The sequence below is a fragment of the Mustelus asterias genome, chromosome 4, assembly GCF_964213995.1.
Source record: "Mustelus asterias chromosome 4, sMusAst1.hap1.1, whole genome shotgun sequence".
Taxonomy (NCBI): domain Eukaryota; kingdom Metazoa; phylum Chordata; class Chondrichthyes; order Carcharhiniformes; family Triakidae; genus Mustelus; species Mustelus asterias.
The window spans coordinates 96,518,685-96,538,355 of record NC_135804.1 but is presented as its reverse complement, the minus strand read 5'-3'; the positions used below and the strand labels follow the sequence as shown (position 1 = coordinate 96,538,355).

At 39.6% G+C, this 19,671-nt stretch overlaps 1 protein-coding gene across 1 annotated transcript in view; it reads left to right on the top strand.

The window, feature by feature from the left end:
• Positions 1-19,190, top strand: part of LOC144492874 (cationic amino acid transporter 3-like) — a 32,323-nt gene extending 13,133 nt beyond the window's left edge. Inside the window, exons 2-12 of the mRNA XM_078211420.1 lie at positions 3,972-4,354; positions 5,926-6,084; positions 7,458-7,620; positions 8,567-8,691; positions 9,944-10,166; positions 11,146-11,285; positions 11,883-11,985; positions 12,344-12,552; positions 13,540-13,706; positions 15,386-15,494; positions 16,706-19,190. Coding sequence (XP_078067546.1) covers positions 3,985-4,354; positions 5,926-6,084; positions 7,458-7,620; positions 8,567-8,691; positions 9,944-10,166; positions 11,146-11,285; positions 11,883-11,985; positions 12,344-12,552; positions 13,540-13,706; positions 15,386-15,494; positions 16,706-16,866 — 1,929 coding nt within the window. The 5' untranslated portion in view covers positions 3,972-3,984 and the 3' untranslated portion in view covers positions 16,867-19,190. The remainder of the gene's footprint in view (positions 1-3,971; positions 4,355-5,925; positions 6,085-7,457; positions 7,621-8,566; positions 8,692-9,943; positions 10,167-11,145; positions 11,286-11,882; positions 11,986-12,343; positions 12,553-13,539; positions 13,707-15,385; positions 15,495-16,705) is intronic.
• Positions 19,191-19,671: the final 481 nt, after the last annotated feature.

Below are 19,671 nucleotides of genomic sequence, written 5' to 3'. Positions count from 1 at the left end.
TTTTGTTGGCTCTCCCAAGGCTCATTTAAATGTGTTGCTAAGTCTATGCCGTTGACCACAAAAGAGAAGTTAACATTTTTTGGGTGAGAGGGTCTTGGTCCCAGTTGTTATCCGATGCATCTGTGTTGTTTCCCTGTTTAGGATAGGATCAGGTTCGGCTGTGATTCGTCCCCACCTTGGTCAAGTATCCTGTTAGCACTCTCAGGTGGTTGGATAACCTGACACCATTAGCCTCAGGATGATGGTGCATTTCTATATATGTGGAAATACTAATTCTGTGATCATGACTTTCCGCATGTGATGCACACAATGGTGAACTCAAACTTTAAGTTTCCTACCTAAGTAGTGAAGCAATATGAGATTACAACACTTGTTCTTCCTTTTAAAATGGCTTCTATAATGATAAACTGGAAAATTCTCGTATATAGCGTTGCTCAACAATTACTTACTTAGACTGAAAGTTGAAGTATCAAGACCAGCCTGCATTGATCTGTACTCTTGGCTGTTGCATAACCCTGTGCCAGCAAAAATATCCTGCTTTCTGTTTGTCTATTTTTCTGAATGTTTTCTCTGGTTACTGTAACTCAGAGAATTGTGATCACTGTCCTTAGCAAAATCATTATGTCTTAACAGACATGGTAAAACATAGTGACTGGAGGATCTTCCGCTCCAGTCTCATTGTGTCAAACTTCTGTCACAGACATGCATTGATTGCACCTCGGGCGAGTTCCAAACCTTGTGACTTCTCGACAAACAGGCAGACTTCTCCTGGCCTTTGACTGCCCAGAGGGCACGAAGCATTTTACCAGCAAGATCTTCATGTGTGCTGATGATAGTGATGTCTTATCGGAGACAAATATCAGAAGATCCCAGTGGGCATGCTGTGCTGTTCACGATTTTTCTAATTCGTGCTGCAGGCAAGCAAGGCACCCTGCGCTGTGGAAAAACCTTGGTTAGAAATGTTAAAACTTTGTCAGCATAAACAGATTATTAATTTTGCTGTGAGGCCTATGGAAATAAAACAAATAATCAATTGTCTTGCCCCTTCTCAAAATAATAACCTCCCAGTATTATTTGACCTGTTAGATTAAGTCAGTATTAATAATTGAATAAAACCTTGACAAATAGTCTGGCATAGCAGGTTTTGTTACAATAATGGGGTTAAATCGATATGGAACTGTCGATCATGCCCTGTCGTCATGTGTTTGTGGTATGATCTTTTAAGTAATACAGTGTATTCCTTGTTGAAAGGTCTGGTGGCAAAGCTGTTTCTGTGTAATCGGATCTAACTAACTGTAGTATGTTGTTGAAGGATTAGGAAAGCTCTAAGATGTTTTTGAATGAGTTCAGTGTTCAGTGTGTATTGGGTCACTGATTGTGGAAAAAGGGAAATTCTAATGAGTCAATACTTCCTTCTCCTTCTGTAAATATAAACACTAGAAGCCTCTCACATTCCTGTTACTTTGGAGGGTGAAGGTAAGAGCAAGGAACTCATGGAAAGCAATATGACATATGAGCTGGTTATGAGATGATAGAGAAGATTTGAATACTGCAGGTGATGTGTGCTTTATTCGTGTGGTAACCACAGTAAGAAGTCTCACAACACCAGGCTTAAGTCCAACAGGTTTATTTGGCAGCACTAGCTTTTGGAGCCTCAAGCTCCTTCAGGTGAGTGAGGGCTTGTATTCACAGACAGGGCATATAAAGACACAAACTCAATTTACAAGATAATGGTTGGAATGCAAGTCTTTACAGGTAATCAAGTCTTAAAGGTACAGACAATGTGAGTGGAGAGAGGGCCAAGCACTATATTAGTGTGGCAAGCAACAACTGGTCAGTGCAGGCTGTAAGAAAAGGCTCCTCATTTTGAAATGGGGAGGTACTACATATCCTGGCAGGATCAAATTGACAGTTGTAGATTTTTTTGAAATCATGAACAGTACAAGGAGACCAAGACAGTCAATGTTCAAGTCCATATGTTTAGATGCAACTTGAGACCAACTGATCACATCAGCAAAGAAGTTCCACGCTCAGTGTTTGAAGACTGGGCGGATTGTATTCTCCGTATACCAAAGGACAGCTTTTTTCCTATGGCTGAATGAAAGAAATGGTGTGAGAGCATTGAAAATTCACAGAGCATTCTGTAGCTCTGACATGGCTGAGGTGAGGTGTGCTATAATGTAATTGCTCTTACTGGATTCGCAGTACAAACATGTGTAGAGGTTATTTTTATAAAATGGATTTTTAAAAAATATTTCTTACGAAACATCTTGAGCAATTAATGCTGAACTATGCAAAATTAATGTTCATATGGTGATAATTGCTTAAGAAGCTGATCTTTTACTCATTTTCTTGAAAGATATTTTGGGCATTTGCTGCTGGGCTGGCTTCAATCAGCACAAGATCTATGTGTATAAACTGTTGGGCTTCTCTGGTTTCTCGCCTTATAATTGAATGCAAGTGAAGAGCAGAGAGGGATTAGAGGACAGCAACATTACATTGTTTCTTTAAACTGGTCGCTACTGCAAAGAAAGGGGTTTGAATTGCAGAAAGGCTTTGTCAACCCTGTATAAGTTATGATCTGGTACTTGTGCCCTTCAGATTTGGCTAGAAGAATGTAAATGTGGAGCAGTGGTTAAGATGTAAATGTGGAACAGTGAGTAATTTGATTGGAAAGGTGCCCTTGAGTACTGCCTGTACAGAGAAGTTTCTTGGTCTTGGTTACTGTGCAGTTGGAAGGCTGGTCAGATGCCCAATTTATAAAGAGCTGGTAAATATCAAATCCACTTGCTAGTTCACATCTGTATTTGAAAATAAATTAGCTTTGGGCACTAGCATTTGTCTTTGTTTTTAAGTGTCTAGTTACTGTCATCCAGTATCTTCTGCCCTTCGCATATTAATAATTAATTAGAAGCTCTACAATGCTTTCGGTTGCTCTGCAACCTGAAGGTTTTGACTCTTGCTGTTTGTAGTTAAACACTTGCATTCCCTCTGTGCTGTGTTGAAAATAAACAGATTACCAACTGCATTCAAACAGTACAAACTGGAATTCCTGTGAACTCTGCAGACGCAAGGAATTAAAACATTGACTGTTAATTAAAACATTGATTGATGTCACGCAAGCAAGGTCTCTCACATTGAAACAATATATCAGAATGTGTGGCTCATCTTTCTCCTCTTACCATTAGTCAATTAGAAACCGACCTTGGTGTCACTTAATCGCTAGTTCTGATTTATCTTGTATTTTCTATTTTCAGATTTGGTGTTAAGTGTGCATTCTTAAATTAGATTTCTCAATTTAAAAAAATCTTTGATCCAATATGAATTAATCAGTAATCATGACTTGGTTTCTCAAGTAGTTGTGATGCCAGGGCTTCCCAAATAGACAAGATTTATTACCTGCTTGAAGTTTTCCTGTAACTAGAGATTTGTTTATGCATTATTTCATTCCTTCTCTTCTCTTTGACAGTTGGTATAGGTTTCAAAGTACGTTTCATTTTTAATGCCTCTGAAAAATACCCTCTCATTTCTGTCTTTGTCATGTCCAGTATGGTCTAGTCTTGATTTTTACAACTTCCTCATAGCTGCGTTGTTATGCAAATTTAGCTTAAAGAGCCCAGCCTGCCTTTTCTCATGTCTCATTTCCCAGTCTTATCAACCTGCAATACCTGTCCATCCTGCTTCAGCTCCCTTGGCAAAGAATCCTTCATTTACAAATGTGTCCATGATTGCACAGTAAGTAGTCTTATCACCTCATGTTTTGGACTCTTCTCTAGCCTCCTGCTCCTCCTATCACCTACAAAATAATTTCTTAAATCCACCTGCTCGATCATCTCTTGAGTAACCTTACCTAACATCTCTAGTTCTGCTTGCTTTACAACTAGCTCCTTTTGTGAAGCACTTTGAGATGTTTTATACATGTTGTATAAGTTTGAAACATTTTATAATGGACAATTTTCTTTTAAATGCAGCACTTATATCAATATGGCAAGTAAGATGATGGAAACCTTTGGGAAAAAGTTGATTCGTAGACGAATTGTTGACTGCAACTCGGATGAAACTCGGTTTGTCAGATGCTTGACAACATTGGACCTAATTGCTCTTGGGGTTGGCAGTACACTCGGGGCAGGTGTGTACGTTTTAGCAGGTGAAGTAGCCAGGGACAAGGCAGGACCTGCTATTGTCCTCTGTTTCTTGATCTCTGCGCTTGCCTCCGTACTTGCTGGCTTGTGCTATGCTGAATTTGGTGCCAGAGTTCCCAAGACTGGATCTGCTTACCTCTACAGCTACGTGACTGTGGGCGAAATATGGGCTTTTATAACCGGCTGGAATTTAATCTTATCGTATGTACTAGGTAAGTTTGAGTTTAATTTTGTTTTAAGTTGGCCAAAGGGCTAAAACTTAGCTTTTTAGTGTTTCTGTTTCAATGATTTTGTTTTGTAGACTTGTCCCTTGAGCCAGGGATATAGATTCAAGCACCAATATTAGATCATGTAGGGATAGAATTTCCAGGGCAGATTTTCCCATCATCTTCTATAGCTTCAGCAGAAACTACATAAATTGCCATTTATTCAATTTCATCAAAGTTTCTGCCAAAGTTAACGGTAGATGATTAAGAGAACCCCAGTGGAAATTCTACTCACTTGAGATGTCATATTTTAGGTAAACCTTTAAACTGGGATGTGTCAGCTTTTTTGGATGGATATTAAAAGATCCCAAAGCAAAATCGGAAGAAGAGCAGGAAGCTCTCCCAGCATCCTTACCCAATATTTGTCATTTAATTAACAGCATCAAAATCAGATTAAATGGTTGTTTGAGACTTTGCTGTATGGAAGCTGGCTGACACCGTTGCTTTTAAAACAGCGATAGCTAATAACATATTTAATTAGTTAGAAAGCATCCCAACAACATGAAATGAAAACAAATCAACTTGCATTTATAATCAAATCAATGGATGTCCAACACTATTTTTAAGATGTAGAGTCAGAGAAATGCAGAGAGTTTGACCATATGTTCCAAGGGGTTCTAGTAAGTTTGTACCAAGCACTGACTTGCTCCATTTGGTATAATGGCTAGTTAAGAGCCTCATCCTGCCACCATTGGAATTTAACTGGCAGTGGAAGCGGCTTATGCCAAATGCCCAGCCTGGCAGGTTTCTCTGTGCAGGCTGGTGGTGGACAGGAAGAGGTGGTACCTCCTTAATGGGCTCTCTGGGACCGAGGCTCGTCATTTTCCCCCCTCCCCCCCCACACACACCCGTGACTTCCTGTTCCTGACGGGCAGAAATCCCACCTCAATTTAGTGGCCAACCGGCTGTTTGTTTAATGCGGGGCAGCTGTCCCATGCAACAGTAGGGCAGACAGCAATTACAGAACCCAGTAATATCTAGCCCCAAATGTTCGGATTCGAGGCCAGAAGGGGGTAAGTGTGCAGACAATTTAGATGGATTTAACTACTTGCTATAGAGGACAGTGGATGTTCAAATAATTGTCTAAGAAAACAGCAGAGACAGTAATGTTGCAATGTGCTTGACCTGGCAGGATAATTAGTGACAAGTGCTTGAGAAGTCCAGGGCTCAGAATTTTATGACCCTGCGTTATCTAATCCTGTCAGTACATTTCCTTATTCGGCAAAGAAATGATATGCCATTTTAAAAGGTAGATGGAACATTTTTTTCTACCTCTGAGTTCAACTTTGTAAAATATATTTTAGTAAGTATGGTTTAGAACATGATTTTTGTGCTATTCACTCAGAAAGAAGAGTATTGGTGCCAGCAAATGGAACACTTCACCATTTCTGTTAAATGCCCAGAGAAAGTGGTCCCAGGTTTAGTTCAACATTAATAAGGAGGGAAGCAAATGGAATTGTTCTCTGCTCTGTCCCAACTGAAATCTCTCTCAACTTAAATTGGTCTTTAATTCTCAGGCACAGCAAGCGTCGGTCGAGCTTGGAGTTCTACTTTTGACAATCTCATTGACCAAAAAATTTCTAATTTCTTTGGAAACTACCTGAATATGAATTGCCCTGGTGTGCTTGCAAAATATCCAGATATATTTGCAGTCATCTTAATCTTGCTTCTCACAGGTAAGCTACCAAATTAAATACATCCTGGTTGCGAAAATTAACCAATCAGTAGAGTCTGAATATAAGATCATTTTGATCATTTTAAGAGCATAAAATGGAAGTTAAATTAATAATTTAGTAGTGTAAAGACCTGATCCATCTACACCAAATGTTTGAACCACCGTTAAACAGACCACTGTTAAATTAGTCTATATCTTCTTAGTCTGCTGCACAGACCTCATTTCAAATGCAGGCATTTAAATGTGTTTACTGCAGTCTGAATATTGTGTACATTGAGCTAGCTGGCATTTCTGGGTTCTCTTCGCAGCTGCTCAGAAAAGACCCAACAACTTGATAATCTTATAGAGTCAAAAAGAACAAGAGTGCTCCTCCTAAATGCAGTAAACAAGTAACACTGATATCAGTCAACTCTCCCCTAACCACCTCACTCCTCTCATTTGCGCACGAACGCACACTCACACACACATTGTTCGGCACACTGGATTGCCACTTGCAGCTTGCCTCATTTATTCTGTTGTGGCCCAAGGAGCATGTGCTTTGAAACTTTTGTTCCAGTATGTCACTTGGCACTGCCAGAATCACACACTGTTTTTGGATGCCAAGAAATGTAAGCTAAACAATTTCTTAATCAGCTTTCTAACTAGTCAGAACCTGAAATTATAATAAAACAATGCTCAGCTTGCTTTCTGCAAGAAAGCATTAAACTCTCATGTGACCTGGTTGAAATCTGTAAGAAATTGAATTGCCAAAATTGGTGCAGACATACTTCTTAAGTGTTGTGAAGGCTTCAAATACCATGAACAAAAGTAAAATTCAGAAAAGCAGTGGAAGTGAATTGGAAACATCTCCCCTGGCCATCATATAAACAATTACAAAACAACATCATTAAAATTGCTGCATACAAGCTTATATAATGATTTCGAATTTTCCATCTAAGGTAACAACACTGAGCACGGACCTTTTCAAAACCAATGATTATACCTACAAATAGAAATTGTTGCACTGCAACTTTGAATAGACCCTCCGTTCTCATTTTAGACATCCCAGCACAGTATAATGCTATGCTACCCTCTTCAACAGCTAGAAACGCTAACTCCTAGGGAAAGAGAGGGTAAAAAAAGGAAAAAAAAAAGAAATTTCTTCCCAATTCCATAAGGTCAGCAAGCAAAATCCCAAACCGAGGTCACTTATGGTGCATCACTGGGAGAATTTGGCTAATCAACATACGCTGTATTGTAATGCCTTCCTCATTCACAAATTTGTCACGCCCACAGAAAATAACAAGGAAGTCAATATTGTAATTATGTTAAACAATTTGAAATGGATGGAGAAATAAAATGCCACTGTAACTGTCTTGTGTTTGTATTTTAAAGGTCTTTTGGCATTTGGAGTAAGTGAGTCAGCATTAGTGAATAAAATCTTTACTGCCATAAACCTAATAGTCCTGTGCTTCGTCATTATAACTGGCTTCGTGAAAGGAGACGTCAAGAACTGGCAGCTAACAGAGTCTGACTACAATGAAACTTACATCAACAGGTGTGTATGTGAGTTCTCTCTCAACCCTGTCCGCCTCCTTTGCGTTTGAAAGTGCTGAGCTGTTTTTTGAGAATGGTAAACTGGGAAGCCCTCATCAATGTGGCTTAAAATTTCCAGTCAATGTTATTTAAATTCTGGCTTTAACATGTGTATTTCAAAATGAATTTTGTTTAACTAATACCATTCAGAATATTTAACTATGCAGTGACATTAGATGAAGAAAGCATAGCTGATGTCTCTATATACACATATATATTTCATATTCGATGTTTCCAGCAGGAAGCACTAGATACAATCCGAATTCCTTTTCCCTCTCTCACTAACACAGGATCTGAGTTTGATCAAATTTACCAACACCAGATATACATTTGGTTTGAGAGGGCTAAATTTAAAACAGAATTATGTGCAATAAGATATAGGATGTTAGCGATAAGGTTTGACACTTCAGATGAAGAATGAAGCTCCCTCAGTTGTATCAAAAACATGTTTCAGGATGTTGTATTGGATCAGATCTAGGCTGAGCCAGAGGGGTGAGGATGGAGGGGGCAGCTAGGTCAACCAATCAATGTCTGTAAAGAGGTAAGCTGGTGGGACTGGAGGAAACACTTTTGCTGCACCTGGCTTTCAGGCAGTGTTTTAAAACTTGCCTTATGGATTCGGCCTCTCAGCTTTTTTTACCTACCTTGTAAAATACCTACCAAGCAATGGATAACTCAGCTTGATATTAGTTTAAAAATAAAAATTATATCAACATGAGTAATGCAGCCTCCTGAAAAGGTTTCAGTGATCAACCTGTCTCCTGAGAGTGGATTGGTTGTATATTTCTGTTAAAACCAGAAGTGGGCAGGGTAAAGGACAACTTTATGTTTCTGAATTTTCTGTTTGTTTGGTTAGACAATATTTGTTAACTATTCATTTACATGTATTATGTTTTTGTCTGCCTCAGTAGTGAATCTGGAGCAGGAAAATTTGGTTCTGGAGGATTCACACCTTTTGGATTTTTTGGAGTTTTCACGGGAGCTGCAACTTGCTTCTATGCCTTTGTAGGATTTGATTGTATTGCAACGACAGGTAATGAGAAAGACTTTTTGAAACATAATTTTAAATTTCTGCCTTTTCTTGAAAGTACTTATTCTTTTCACAATATTGTTCTACAGGAGCGTGTCAGCCTCTAGTATATCACCTAAACATGGTTTACTTTGTCTTTGTCCTCAAGAAGTGAGGCTACATTTGTAACCCATTCCTAGTTGCTATGAGAATATTCAGGTGGACCACCTTGAACTGAGACAATCTACGTGCTGATGTTCCCCACAATTATGTTAGAAAGGGAATCCCAGGATATTGATCCAATGGTGATGAAGGAACAATGACTTATAAGCCAAAGCAGGATAATCGAGAGGAATGTGCTGTGGAGAGGAGTTTGAAGAAGCTAGTGTTTCCACAACTTTGCAGTCCTTGACAGCCTTGTTAGTAGAGATTGCAGGGGAAAGAGTAACCCCGATGATTTGCATTCCACTCCTGTCGGTTGCCTGGTTGTTCACTATTCTTGACTGGTTGTGTTAAGGCGACACCTGTTCTGCTCTGACCTGTTCATTGTGAGACCACTTAACTCCTTTCAGTGATTAGCATTCAGGTGGCTTGGTTTCATTATGTTGATGCATCATTTTAAGGTGTGCCTAGTGCTGCTTTAGCATGTCCTTCTACACTTTGCATTGAACCAAGATTTGTCTCTGGTTTCATGGTGATCAATGAGTGGGGTATATGCTGGACTATGAGATTACAAATTGTGGTTGTATACAAATCTGCTGCTGATGGCCCACAGTACTAGACCAAGGCCCAGCTTTGGGTTGTTAGATCTGTCATTAGTTTTCTCCATTTGGTGCAGTGTAGTGTCACAATACACAATGGAGGGATTCCTCCCAATGAAGCCAAGAGTTTTTTTCCACAAGAACTGTGTGATTATCACTTCTAACTATTGTTATCCTAGACAGCTATTAACCTAGTTGGTACTTGTTGGCAACCTGATTGATCATAGAGGGAACTGCAGCTGAGCTCAGCTTTGCCATTTACTGGTAGCCACACTAGTCACCTGCCAGCTGGAACACTGAAGAATGATCCAAGCAGGAACCCCAGGCTGATTTTCTATGCCTTCTTCAGAGGCAATCATGTTCTATCCCGCCCTACCCCACCTGAGATCAGTTAACTCATTGAGTCATAGAGGTTTACAGCATGGAAACACACCCTTTGGTCCAACTCATCCATGCATTGCCATTTTCAATACTGCTATTTTTTAATTTAAATTTGTGTTTACTCTTGGTTTCAGGAGAGGAAGCAAAAAATCCACAGAAGTCAATTCCTATCGGAATTGTGGTTTCCCTGCTGGTCTGTTTTGTGGCCTACTTTGGTGTTTCTGCTGCTCTCACACTCATGATGCCTTACTATTTACTAAACAAGAAAAGCCCACTGCCCGAGGCCTTCCAATATGTTGGCTGGGAACCTGCACGCTACATTGTGGCTGTTGGCTCGCTCTGTGCTCTCTCTACCAGGTATTTAGAGCTTTTATTTCAAGGGAATTCCATGGTAAATCTTTTTTAAAAAACTTTAAATAAGCTTCTGATGAGGACTGCTCAATTAGGAGTTGAATCAAACAGACCGGCAAGGTTTTAAAAATTTAAAGTTTATTTATCAGTGTCACAAGTAGGCTCACATTAACACTGCAATGAAGTTTACTGTGACAGTTCCCTACTCGCCACACTCCGGTGCCTGTTTGGGTACACTGAGGAAGAATCTAGCATGGCCAATGCACCTAACCAGCACGTCTTTTGGACTGTGGAGGGAAACTAGAGCGTTCAGAGTAAACCCATGCAGACTGCACAGATAGTGACCCAAGCTGGATATCAAACCCAGGTCACTGGTGTTACGAGATAGCAGTGCTAACCACTGTGTCATTATGCTGCCCCATGGGTTGAGTTGATGGTGTTTAGCTGAATGTTAAAAGGCACACAACTTCTCGGGCTAAGATTGTGCAGAAATCTGACAAGACTTTCTGCTCCTAATTTACTATCCACAGCTCTCCTGTCCATTGCTGAAAATGCGGCAATGTTGGTATTATAAAGATAGGATTGAGCTAGACTGATATCCTCTCTTCAGTTATGTAGCTTGCCATCATCACTAGGCTTGGCTTGCATGTGAATAATAGGCAGTTATTTGAGAATCTTTGCACTTCAGCAGGGCTTAGTACCTTCAGAACAGATGGGGAAAAGTTACAAAAATAATTTGTTTTTACAATATTAAAACTTACATTTATAAACTAGAGCAGCTAAGTAAACATGGACAATTTATCAACCATCTCCAAATAATGCTGATAGCTGTGATTCCAGAACATCTGGTATGAGTAATTCAGATTGTACACATGGAATCTAAAGCCAACAGGTTTCATAAATCCCTCTGCACGATTAGCACATGAAGAAAAGTGAAACTAAGTGGGTTGGGTTCTAATCAATTGTTTTCTTCCCTTGTATCTAGCCTGCTGGGCTCCATGTTCCCTATGCCTCGTGTCATATACGCAATGGCTGAGGATGGATTGCTTTTCCGTTTCCTGGGGAACATGCACAAAAAAACCAAGACACCAGTGCATGCCACCATTGTTTCTGGCATTGTTGCTGGTAAGCATCATTTATGACTGATGTAGGTAGTTATTTTATTGAAATGGTCTGGCAATTTGTCTCATTGTATTCGCAAAATGATAAAAGCTTTTAACACAAAAGGAAGCCACTCAGCCTATCATTGCTGTGTTAGCCCAAAAGAGCTATCCAACTATTCCCTCTTTCCAGCTCTTAGTCCATAGTCTTGAACGTTACGACGCTTCAAGTGTATATCCAGCTATTTTTGTATTTGCAATGAGTGTTTCTGCCCCTGCCACACTTTCAAGTGAGTTCTAGACCCCAAACATCCTCTAGATGAAAACGTTTCTCCTGAACTCTCTCCTAATGCGTCTACCAATCAATACCTTGTGCTTATTGTCAGTAACTGCTCTGAGCAAAGAAAGAAATTAATTGAGTTTGGGCATTTTTTTTGTGTACACCCAAAGAGTTTTAGAAAATGGTTTTATATGAAGGGCAGAAAGAATAAAATTAATAAACTGAACGGCAAACCTAGCTTTCCCAGTGGACTGACGAGTGTTTTCGGAAATTTAGTTGGAAGTTGAATTGAAGTGTGATGTCCCTGTGAGTATATTCACAGTTTTTGTTTTTTTTACCCAGCTATCATGGCTCTGCTGTTTGACCTGGATGTTTTGGTTGACCTCATGTCTATCGGTACGCTACTCGCCTATTCCCTGGTGGCAGCTTGTGTTCTTATCCTCAGGTGAGCAAAATATCTTGATGATTATTATTGTCATCCTTTACCAGCCAGGAACGCAGGCTAGCAAGATATTGCCATGATGCTGCTAAAGTCATATTCGGGTTGTTATGCCATGAACTAGGGTCCAGTAGAAACAGAACTGAAGTTGCATATTTGGTCAGATGGGATTGTGGAGTTTCTTTTTCTGTTCCTTTGTAAATTTGGAATATACTAATACTGCTGAGGGGTATCCTCGAGTTGATTTCTCCTCTACCTGGCGTAAGAAATGTTATTTTCCACATGTATAAAGAACCGAATTGATTTTATCAATACATTCCACTATACTTCCCCAAAAATAAACTTGGCTGTATTCTGTTTGCAGATACCAACCTTCTGAGCACCTCAATTGTAATTTGTACGAAATGACTCCATTTGGAGAAAACAAAAGCAGTCTGACAAGCCAAATGAACAATGAGGATTGTCAGGCTGAAGAGAATACCTCAATGAGCTTGAAACTACTGTTCTATCCAGAACAACAACCTCCCACTAAATGTTCCGGATTAATTATTTATATTGGTGTTGGAATCCTCTGTAAGTATCCTGGGGCAAATGTACTGTGACATAACTTTTGTGGTGTGTGCAATAGACACTATGTAAATGGTTACTCTGGTAGTGGGCAAAGTTGTACCTTTATAATAGGATAATTGCCAGAGAAAGTAACACCAATTCCTTTATTGATCAACATGTCCTCCTTTCAGAATTACTTGCCCAAGACCTTTTGAGAAAACAGTGGTAGGCACTGGTAACCTAATCAGGAAATTTGATGAAGTGCACAATGGGAATAGCTACAGAGTGAAGGGACAGTTAAAATAAAATCTGCCAACCCACCCCCTGACATAGTTCAGTCTTACAAAAATTTTGCAGCCACAAACAAAACCAGAAAATTCTGGAAATCTCAGCACATCTGACAGGTCTGTGGAGAGACCACAGAGTTTTAAATCTGCTTAATTCATCTGGACTCAATGTTGGCTCTATTCTCTCTCCACAGATGCTGTCAGATCTGCTGAGATTTTCCAGCATTTTCTCTTTTTTGTTTCAGATCCCAGCATCCACAGTAATTTGCTTTTAAAATATTGCAGCATCTTGGTTGGTAGTGGTCCTATTGAATATGCTTATGACAAATATACCCCCATTGTGGTTATGCACATGTTGGAATTGATATGAGCTATAAGTGGGCAGTTGTGCAGTGAATATGGAGCCTGATTAATGAGCATTTCTTCATGGTAGGCCTTTACAGCTGCCTGTGCATGTTACTGCTCACAATTTGAAGTTTCCATCCAAAGCTGTAAGATCTTTTGGAGCGGACTTAAACTATACCTACTATTGTGGCGAGGATAGAAATTAGGGTTTGAGTAGAGGGAATGTAGCTCTGTGTCTAACATATGTCTTACTAGACAGGGGAAACTTTCATCCAGTTAGTCTAATCTAATTCAACATGAGGTCTGTTACTATTTTCCATCAATAAAAAACAGTTCCCTTTCACTTCACTAAAGTTTTCTGTTTTTTATTCCATTCCAGCGATTGTTTTAACCTGCATTTGCATTCTACTGGCAAAATGTTATGAGCAATTATCTAACGGACATGCTATCTTGGTGGCGCTATTTGTGATGCTGTGCCTGACTGCCGCTGTTATCATTTTCGTTATGTGGAAACAACCACAGAACAATATGTCACTAACTTTTAAGGTAAATCTTTTATTTCTGAATCAGTAAGAACAGCGGAGGATATTTCCATTTCTCTTTCTCCTAAAAGAACTAATTTCTACAAGGGTACAAGTGCACAGCTGCTAGGTATTCTTCACTATCTCAAGTCATATAGTGCTCCAACATGCTTTCTTTCTGGTCAGGAGTGTATAATATGCTGTGATCAACATATTTTATTATGCTCCTACACTTTGCTTAATACTTTAAACCTTTTTTTGAAGTTACTACTTATTTATTTTGGGGTGGAGGAGAAAGGCATTTGAAGAATAACCAGTAAGCTCAAAACAACTTGAGTTGTGCACTCCTACCTGTCCAAGTATAGAATGCCAATGTATTGTCCCACAGGCTGTACAAATACTTCTAATTCCCAGCGCATGGGAATGCACAAACATTTGAAATGATTAAGGATTCTGCATCACTTTAAGTGTGCCTACTTGACCATATGTTCCAGTAAGCTAGCAGGTTCTGAAGCAAAATCATACAGACTCGAAACATGAGCTGTGATTTTGCACCTGCCCCCCGCCCCTCGAGTACCAATGGTGACATGGTCACAAAATATTGCAAGATTCACAACCAAGAATCTCATTGGTGAGATCTCATTTTCCGATTCTCCTCACCCTTCACTGGTGACATAATAAGGTTCCTGCCCAGGGAGATCAGGAACCTCATTTTAATAAATTTAAAATCAGTGGGCTTCCCCGCCATATTGCCCCCCCCCCCCCCCCCCCCCCCGCCATATTGGCCCCCCACATTTGGAATTCCGCCCTCGCTGACAATGTTTCCCTGTGCACATACTGCGGGAGCGGAAGAGGGATATGCCTAGGCAATGCCTCGGGCAGTGCTAGTTGGGCCCTCTAGGGTGCCTCCATTTGGGGGTGTTCCCCTTGTGCGTGTGTTTGGGGGGGCACGGTGCAGTTTCCCTATGTCTGTAGAAGCACTACGGGAGTCTCCGTGTGCGGGTGGTTCTTTTTTTTTCTATCAAGAGATTTTAAAAAGGGGCCTTGCCTCCACATTTTTTTCTTTACAGAATGCTGGATTATTTGACGAGAAAATCTGGCACTTCAGCCTGTGAGCTGCACAGATTTTCTCCTCTAGCACGCATGGAAAATTCCACCCAATAAAAGTCTGTTTCACTGTCCACAGATGCTGCCAGACTTGCTGAGTTTTTCCAGCATTTTGTTTTTCTTTTGGTTCAGTCCCTTGTTTGATCTCAAGAGCAGCAGTTGGTACCTGAGTAGGGAGAAAAAAATTCCAATCATGATCACCCTTCACCAGCTCCGACTGGCGACTGCAGATTTCAGGCGATGTTTGGATCAGTGTCGCCTGTGATGGTGAACAACCTGCCAACATTCAATATTCTGTCTCATGAAAAATGGCCACATGGAGAACTGTCACATGATGGGTGGGATTTTCCTGCCCTGCCAGCAGTGGGCACTGTTGTGTGCAGGGTAGGAAAATCTAGGGAGCATTTTCCCATCCCGTCTAACAATGCCCTCCACTGGAAAATCCCACCCTATGTAACTGCCTCATAGCAAAATTTAGTGCCTTTAGGAAAATTGAGGGGGGAAAATATTGTGATTTTTTTTTAATGGATGACTGACAGAACAAAACATAAAATGTGTTTTGTAACATAAAACATACTGATCATTTTTTCTTCACAGGTACCACTCCTTCCCTTCCTACCTATTGTCAGTATCTTTGTAAATGTTTACTTGATGGTGATGATGGATGTGGGCACCTGGGCCCGGTTTGGAATTTGGATGTTTATAGGTAAGTAGACCTGTATAATTCTGGGCCTAAAAATAACACTGTGATAAATGTTTTTTTTTCAAAGTTTGTTAGTAGTTACAGTTAGTACAGCTTGTTAGTACAGTTAACGCCCTAGTTAAAATAGTGGATAAACATAAGTAAAATCGCAGAACATAAAGCCCATCTCTAGCTACAAGCCACGCACAATTAGTCTTGGATAACATGCCCCAAAGTCTCTCTTGAAGAAACATTTTGTATAAATCCAGGATTCCAAAAACGGGGAACCTTTTTTAATGAATCAATGGGTAGAACTTTAAGGATGGTAAGGGATTGACACTAGTGCTTGCCCTTGAGAGCTGTCAGCCAAGTGGCCAAAAGGAGTACTGCAGCGCCCTGCCCAGAACTAAGTAGAACTCGGTCCTGGGGTTCCCACTCTACCTGTACCTACTCCTTCCTTCCTAAAGATTGAGGCTGGGCGGGATAATGCCCTTCAGTGGCCATTTAAGGGTCTTCATAGGTGAATGGGAGGGTTTCCCACCCAAGGCACTGCCTGCCCAATTGCATCTGGGTTTGGGCTGGTGAGTTCCCAGGTGGGAATCCCTTCTATTCAATTTTAGCTCCCACCTCTGCCTCAGAATCCGCCTTGGGGCAGCATACAATTCTGCCCAATATTCTTTTACATAAAATGGTGCGCATTTCAAAATAGTTATCTATGCAGGATTGAATAACTTGCAGTCAAATGGCTTTAAGTTGCACACTATTTTTTGACTAGCTCTGTTGAGAATACCTTTGCATTTCAATGATGGTCAGCACTCGCATCCAAATTCTTGCTTTTTTGATCTTAATAAAAACAAAAGCTTTCTATATATATTCTCCCACAGAAACAGCAAATTAAGGTTTTGGGGGGGGGGGGGGTGCGGTGTTGGTGCAGATTGGAATTCCACACAAAAGTAATACTTTCTAACTTCTCTGGACTCCATGAAGTTCCACCAGGATTGGCCCTACATGGGCCTCATAAATGTAAAGTAGTCAACTGCTTTGTAGCGTTGGGTGGCACCCCTCTGCCTGTTCTTAGTTGAGTTATGATGATGAAGGGTGGAAATATGGCATGGCTCCTGCCATCTGAACCCCAACATTCCCCTATTAATGTGAAGTATTTTGAGACCTAGTCCTCTGGGGGGATTCTATAAAGATGTTACCAAAGAGTTACATTTATCTTTTAATTTCTCTAGGTTTTGTCATCTACTTTGGTTATGGAATCTGGAACAGCTCTGAGAACCAGAGATCCTCTTTCACTCCTGTGGGCTCAGGAAGTCAAGAGAAAATGGATAAAATGCTTGACTGCAACAAGTTACTTTCTGTGGAAAAAATGAAGGAAATATCAACAGCATGAAAAGGAAAGGATTGAAAGGAGGGATCCCAATTCCCATTGCTGAAATGTACATTTTCTTACCGGCTGTATTCATTAATACTTTTTTTTATTTCTGTGGGAGTGAATAAGGCTGTTACCAGTAACGCTGTTACCAATCGCACTGTACAAACAGAATTACACTCAGGCCAGCACTGATTCACATAACTGAACTTGGGGAGTCGACTGCTGGGAATGTTTTTCAAAGACTTATTGGCCAGTGGTTTGCCAGTACATTTTTTCTTTGATTTATTTTTAAAGATGACCTGTTAAAAAAAGAACATTGGCTTGTCTGTTCTTTAATCAATGTACTGTATATACAAGATAACACAATTCGCATTGTGTTAAAGGCATTGGCAGAATGTAAAAAGTTGAGATGATATATTTTGCCCTTTTATATTCCTGTGTTGCCCACTTAAACAGATAACACAACTGCGGGGGTGTGCAAGCCCCCACAAGGTGAGGAATTACTAGGTGATTTTATTCCCAGGAGACAAGGCACCAATGATGAAAATGGTAATTGACTTCCATTGATATGGCTTGACATCAGTGCCACCATTTTATTGTGACTAAGCTCTCATTCCACCTACACAAATTGGATTTTAACGTTGCAAACCATCGAGCTCCCCCGTTCTTTGGGAAAAGTTCAAGGCCTGACTGAACAAATTAACTGTGACTGTGCATCCTATATGCAGTGGATCTGGTGTATGCTGCATTGGTTTTGCAGTACACATGGGAAGATTGGAGTTTGTGACGTGGATGGATTATTAAGCTGAACAGTGTCATCTCAACCACTTTGTGTTACTGCCTTGAATCACATGCTAGAGCCTAGAGAAAGATTTCTTGCTATAAGTTGACTCCTGTGTTTTGTTCTTGTGATTCAACCAGCATGGATTTACTATTGTTAAATCATTAATACAGAGGAATGTCAGTTATTTTACAGTAATGTAAAATGTGGGTGTCTTTGTGAAACAAACTTGCTGCTTGATAAATATTCACTGCCAAGCTTATATATTTATACTCAGTCAATATTCTGTCTGCCATGACTATGCTTGCTGTAGTAATAGTAAGTAGTGTGGGAGAGGGATGATGAAAATATCGTCAACTTTTACTGTAACTCAGACCTTTGACCTGCTCCATATGGCTGTTTCCTCTTTTCCAGTGATTTTTTTTTAATGCAGACACCAGCGATGTTGTTTATATTTTTATGTAAATATCCTGTTATTTTATAAATGTTATCTGTCACATTGCAGCCAAAGACTTGTGTGGGGGGAGCGGGGATGGGGAGAGTAGTTGGTTTTCTCCAAGTGTCAAGTCTAAGGCTGGGGGTTAAGAAAGAATGGGGAGATTTTGAACTTGCTGCCAGAATGTGAATCTGGTGTTGCAAATCTGTTATAGAATCCACCCAAGCTAAATAATTAGAAATTAAAATTAGGGATTTTCATAATGAACAAATAATTAGCATTGCCAATTTTATGCCTGGACAGCAAACTGAAAATCTATCCCTGAAATTCCAAAAGTAAAGAGGTGATGAGTTGTGACTGTTGTTTAAAAAATATATATTTTAAATAGAATTTTGTAAATGAAATGAGCAAATGGGTGAAATAGTTTTCATGTTGGCTGAATTAACACAATAATATACCTGTGGTGGAAAAGGGGCTGTATTTCAGTGTCCATGCAGGACAACATTTTACAAAGGATTCACCATGACATGTCATCCTGTGTCCTTCATTTTGAAATATTTCTTTATTTATCTCAATCCAACAGATTTCATCCAGAGCAAGTTTACTCTTAAGTAATGATACTTGATCATAGTTGCTTTCAATGTGTATCATCTACATTTTTCAATGCAATTTTTAAAATGAGAGAACATAGATGATTTGAAAAGTTAATTTTGCTAACCTTGAATAACAGCAGGTATTACATTTCTCTTAATTTAGCCTTCACTAAAGTGGATGCGCTGATTAAAAAGGAAGGAGCTTGTGATGGTATTTCTATATCTACACCGTGACCAAAGAAAATATTATCAAATGACAATTTTACTTCTTTGGAATATTTTGTGTATCAAATTGTGTCTTCCATAATAGGCTGTTTGCTTAATGATTTCTTCAATGATTTTCTCAAATTTAAATCATAATAGATTATGTTTTATTAACTTGAGGGAATGATTTTTTAATGGTCGTATTTAAAATGGGAGAAATTAACTGTAAATATTTCATGGTTTGTGTTTGTATATAACTATTTGTCATTGTGCATAACTTGTACATACTGTTTTTGTAGTGTCTTGTATCAATAAAAATATAAATTCATTTTTTAATCTATGAATTTGTTTATTAAACCAACCCATTTGTGCATTGTTTTGAAAAATGATTGCTATTGTCTTACATGTGGTGATTGTCATTATCCAGTGAAGCAACAATTTGGCATTACTCCAGTCACACTTGTAAAGAAGACTAGCATCCAGACTTCATCTATTATATAAACCATTCTCATCCAATAATAATGTTTTGGATTATTCTGGTCCTAGAACTAATAGATCAGTTTTCTTTACCAACAGGACAGTAATACGAGCTCAAAGGGCTCTGTAAAACATGGAAGTTTGTCAAGGCACAACTATGTTTAAAATTTATTTGCACTGGTCTTTCCCCTTCTAGCTTGGCACTTTTTTGGAAGAGAAAACTATCATCTTGGTGGCTACAGCTTACGCAGTCACCCATTTTTAAAAGTATAAATGTACCAATTTGAGTAGGCTAAATGAATGGAGTGCATCACACTGACACTTGCCTTGTC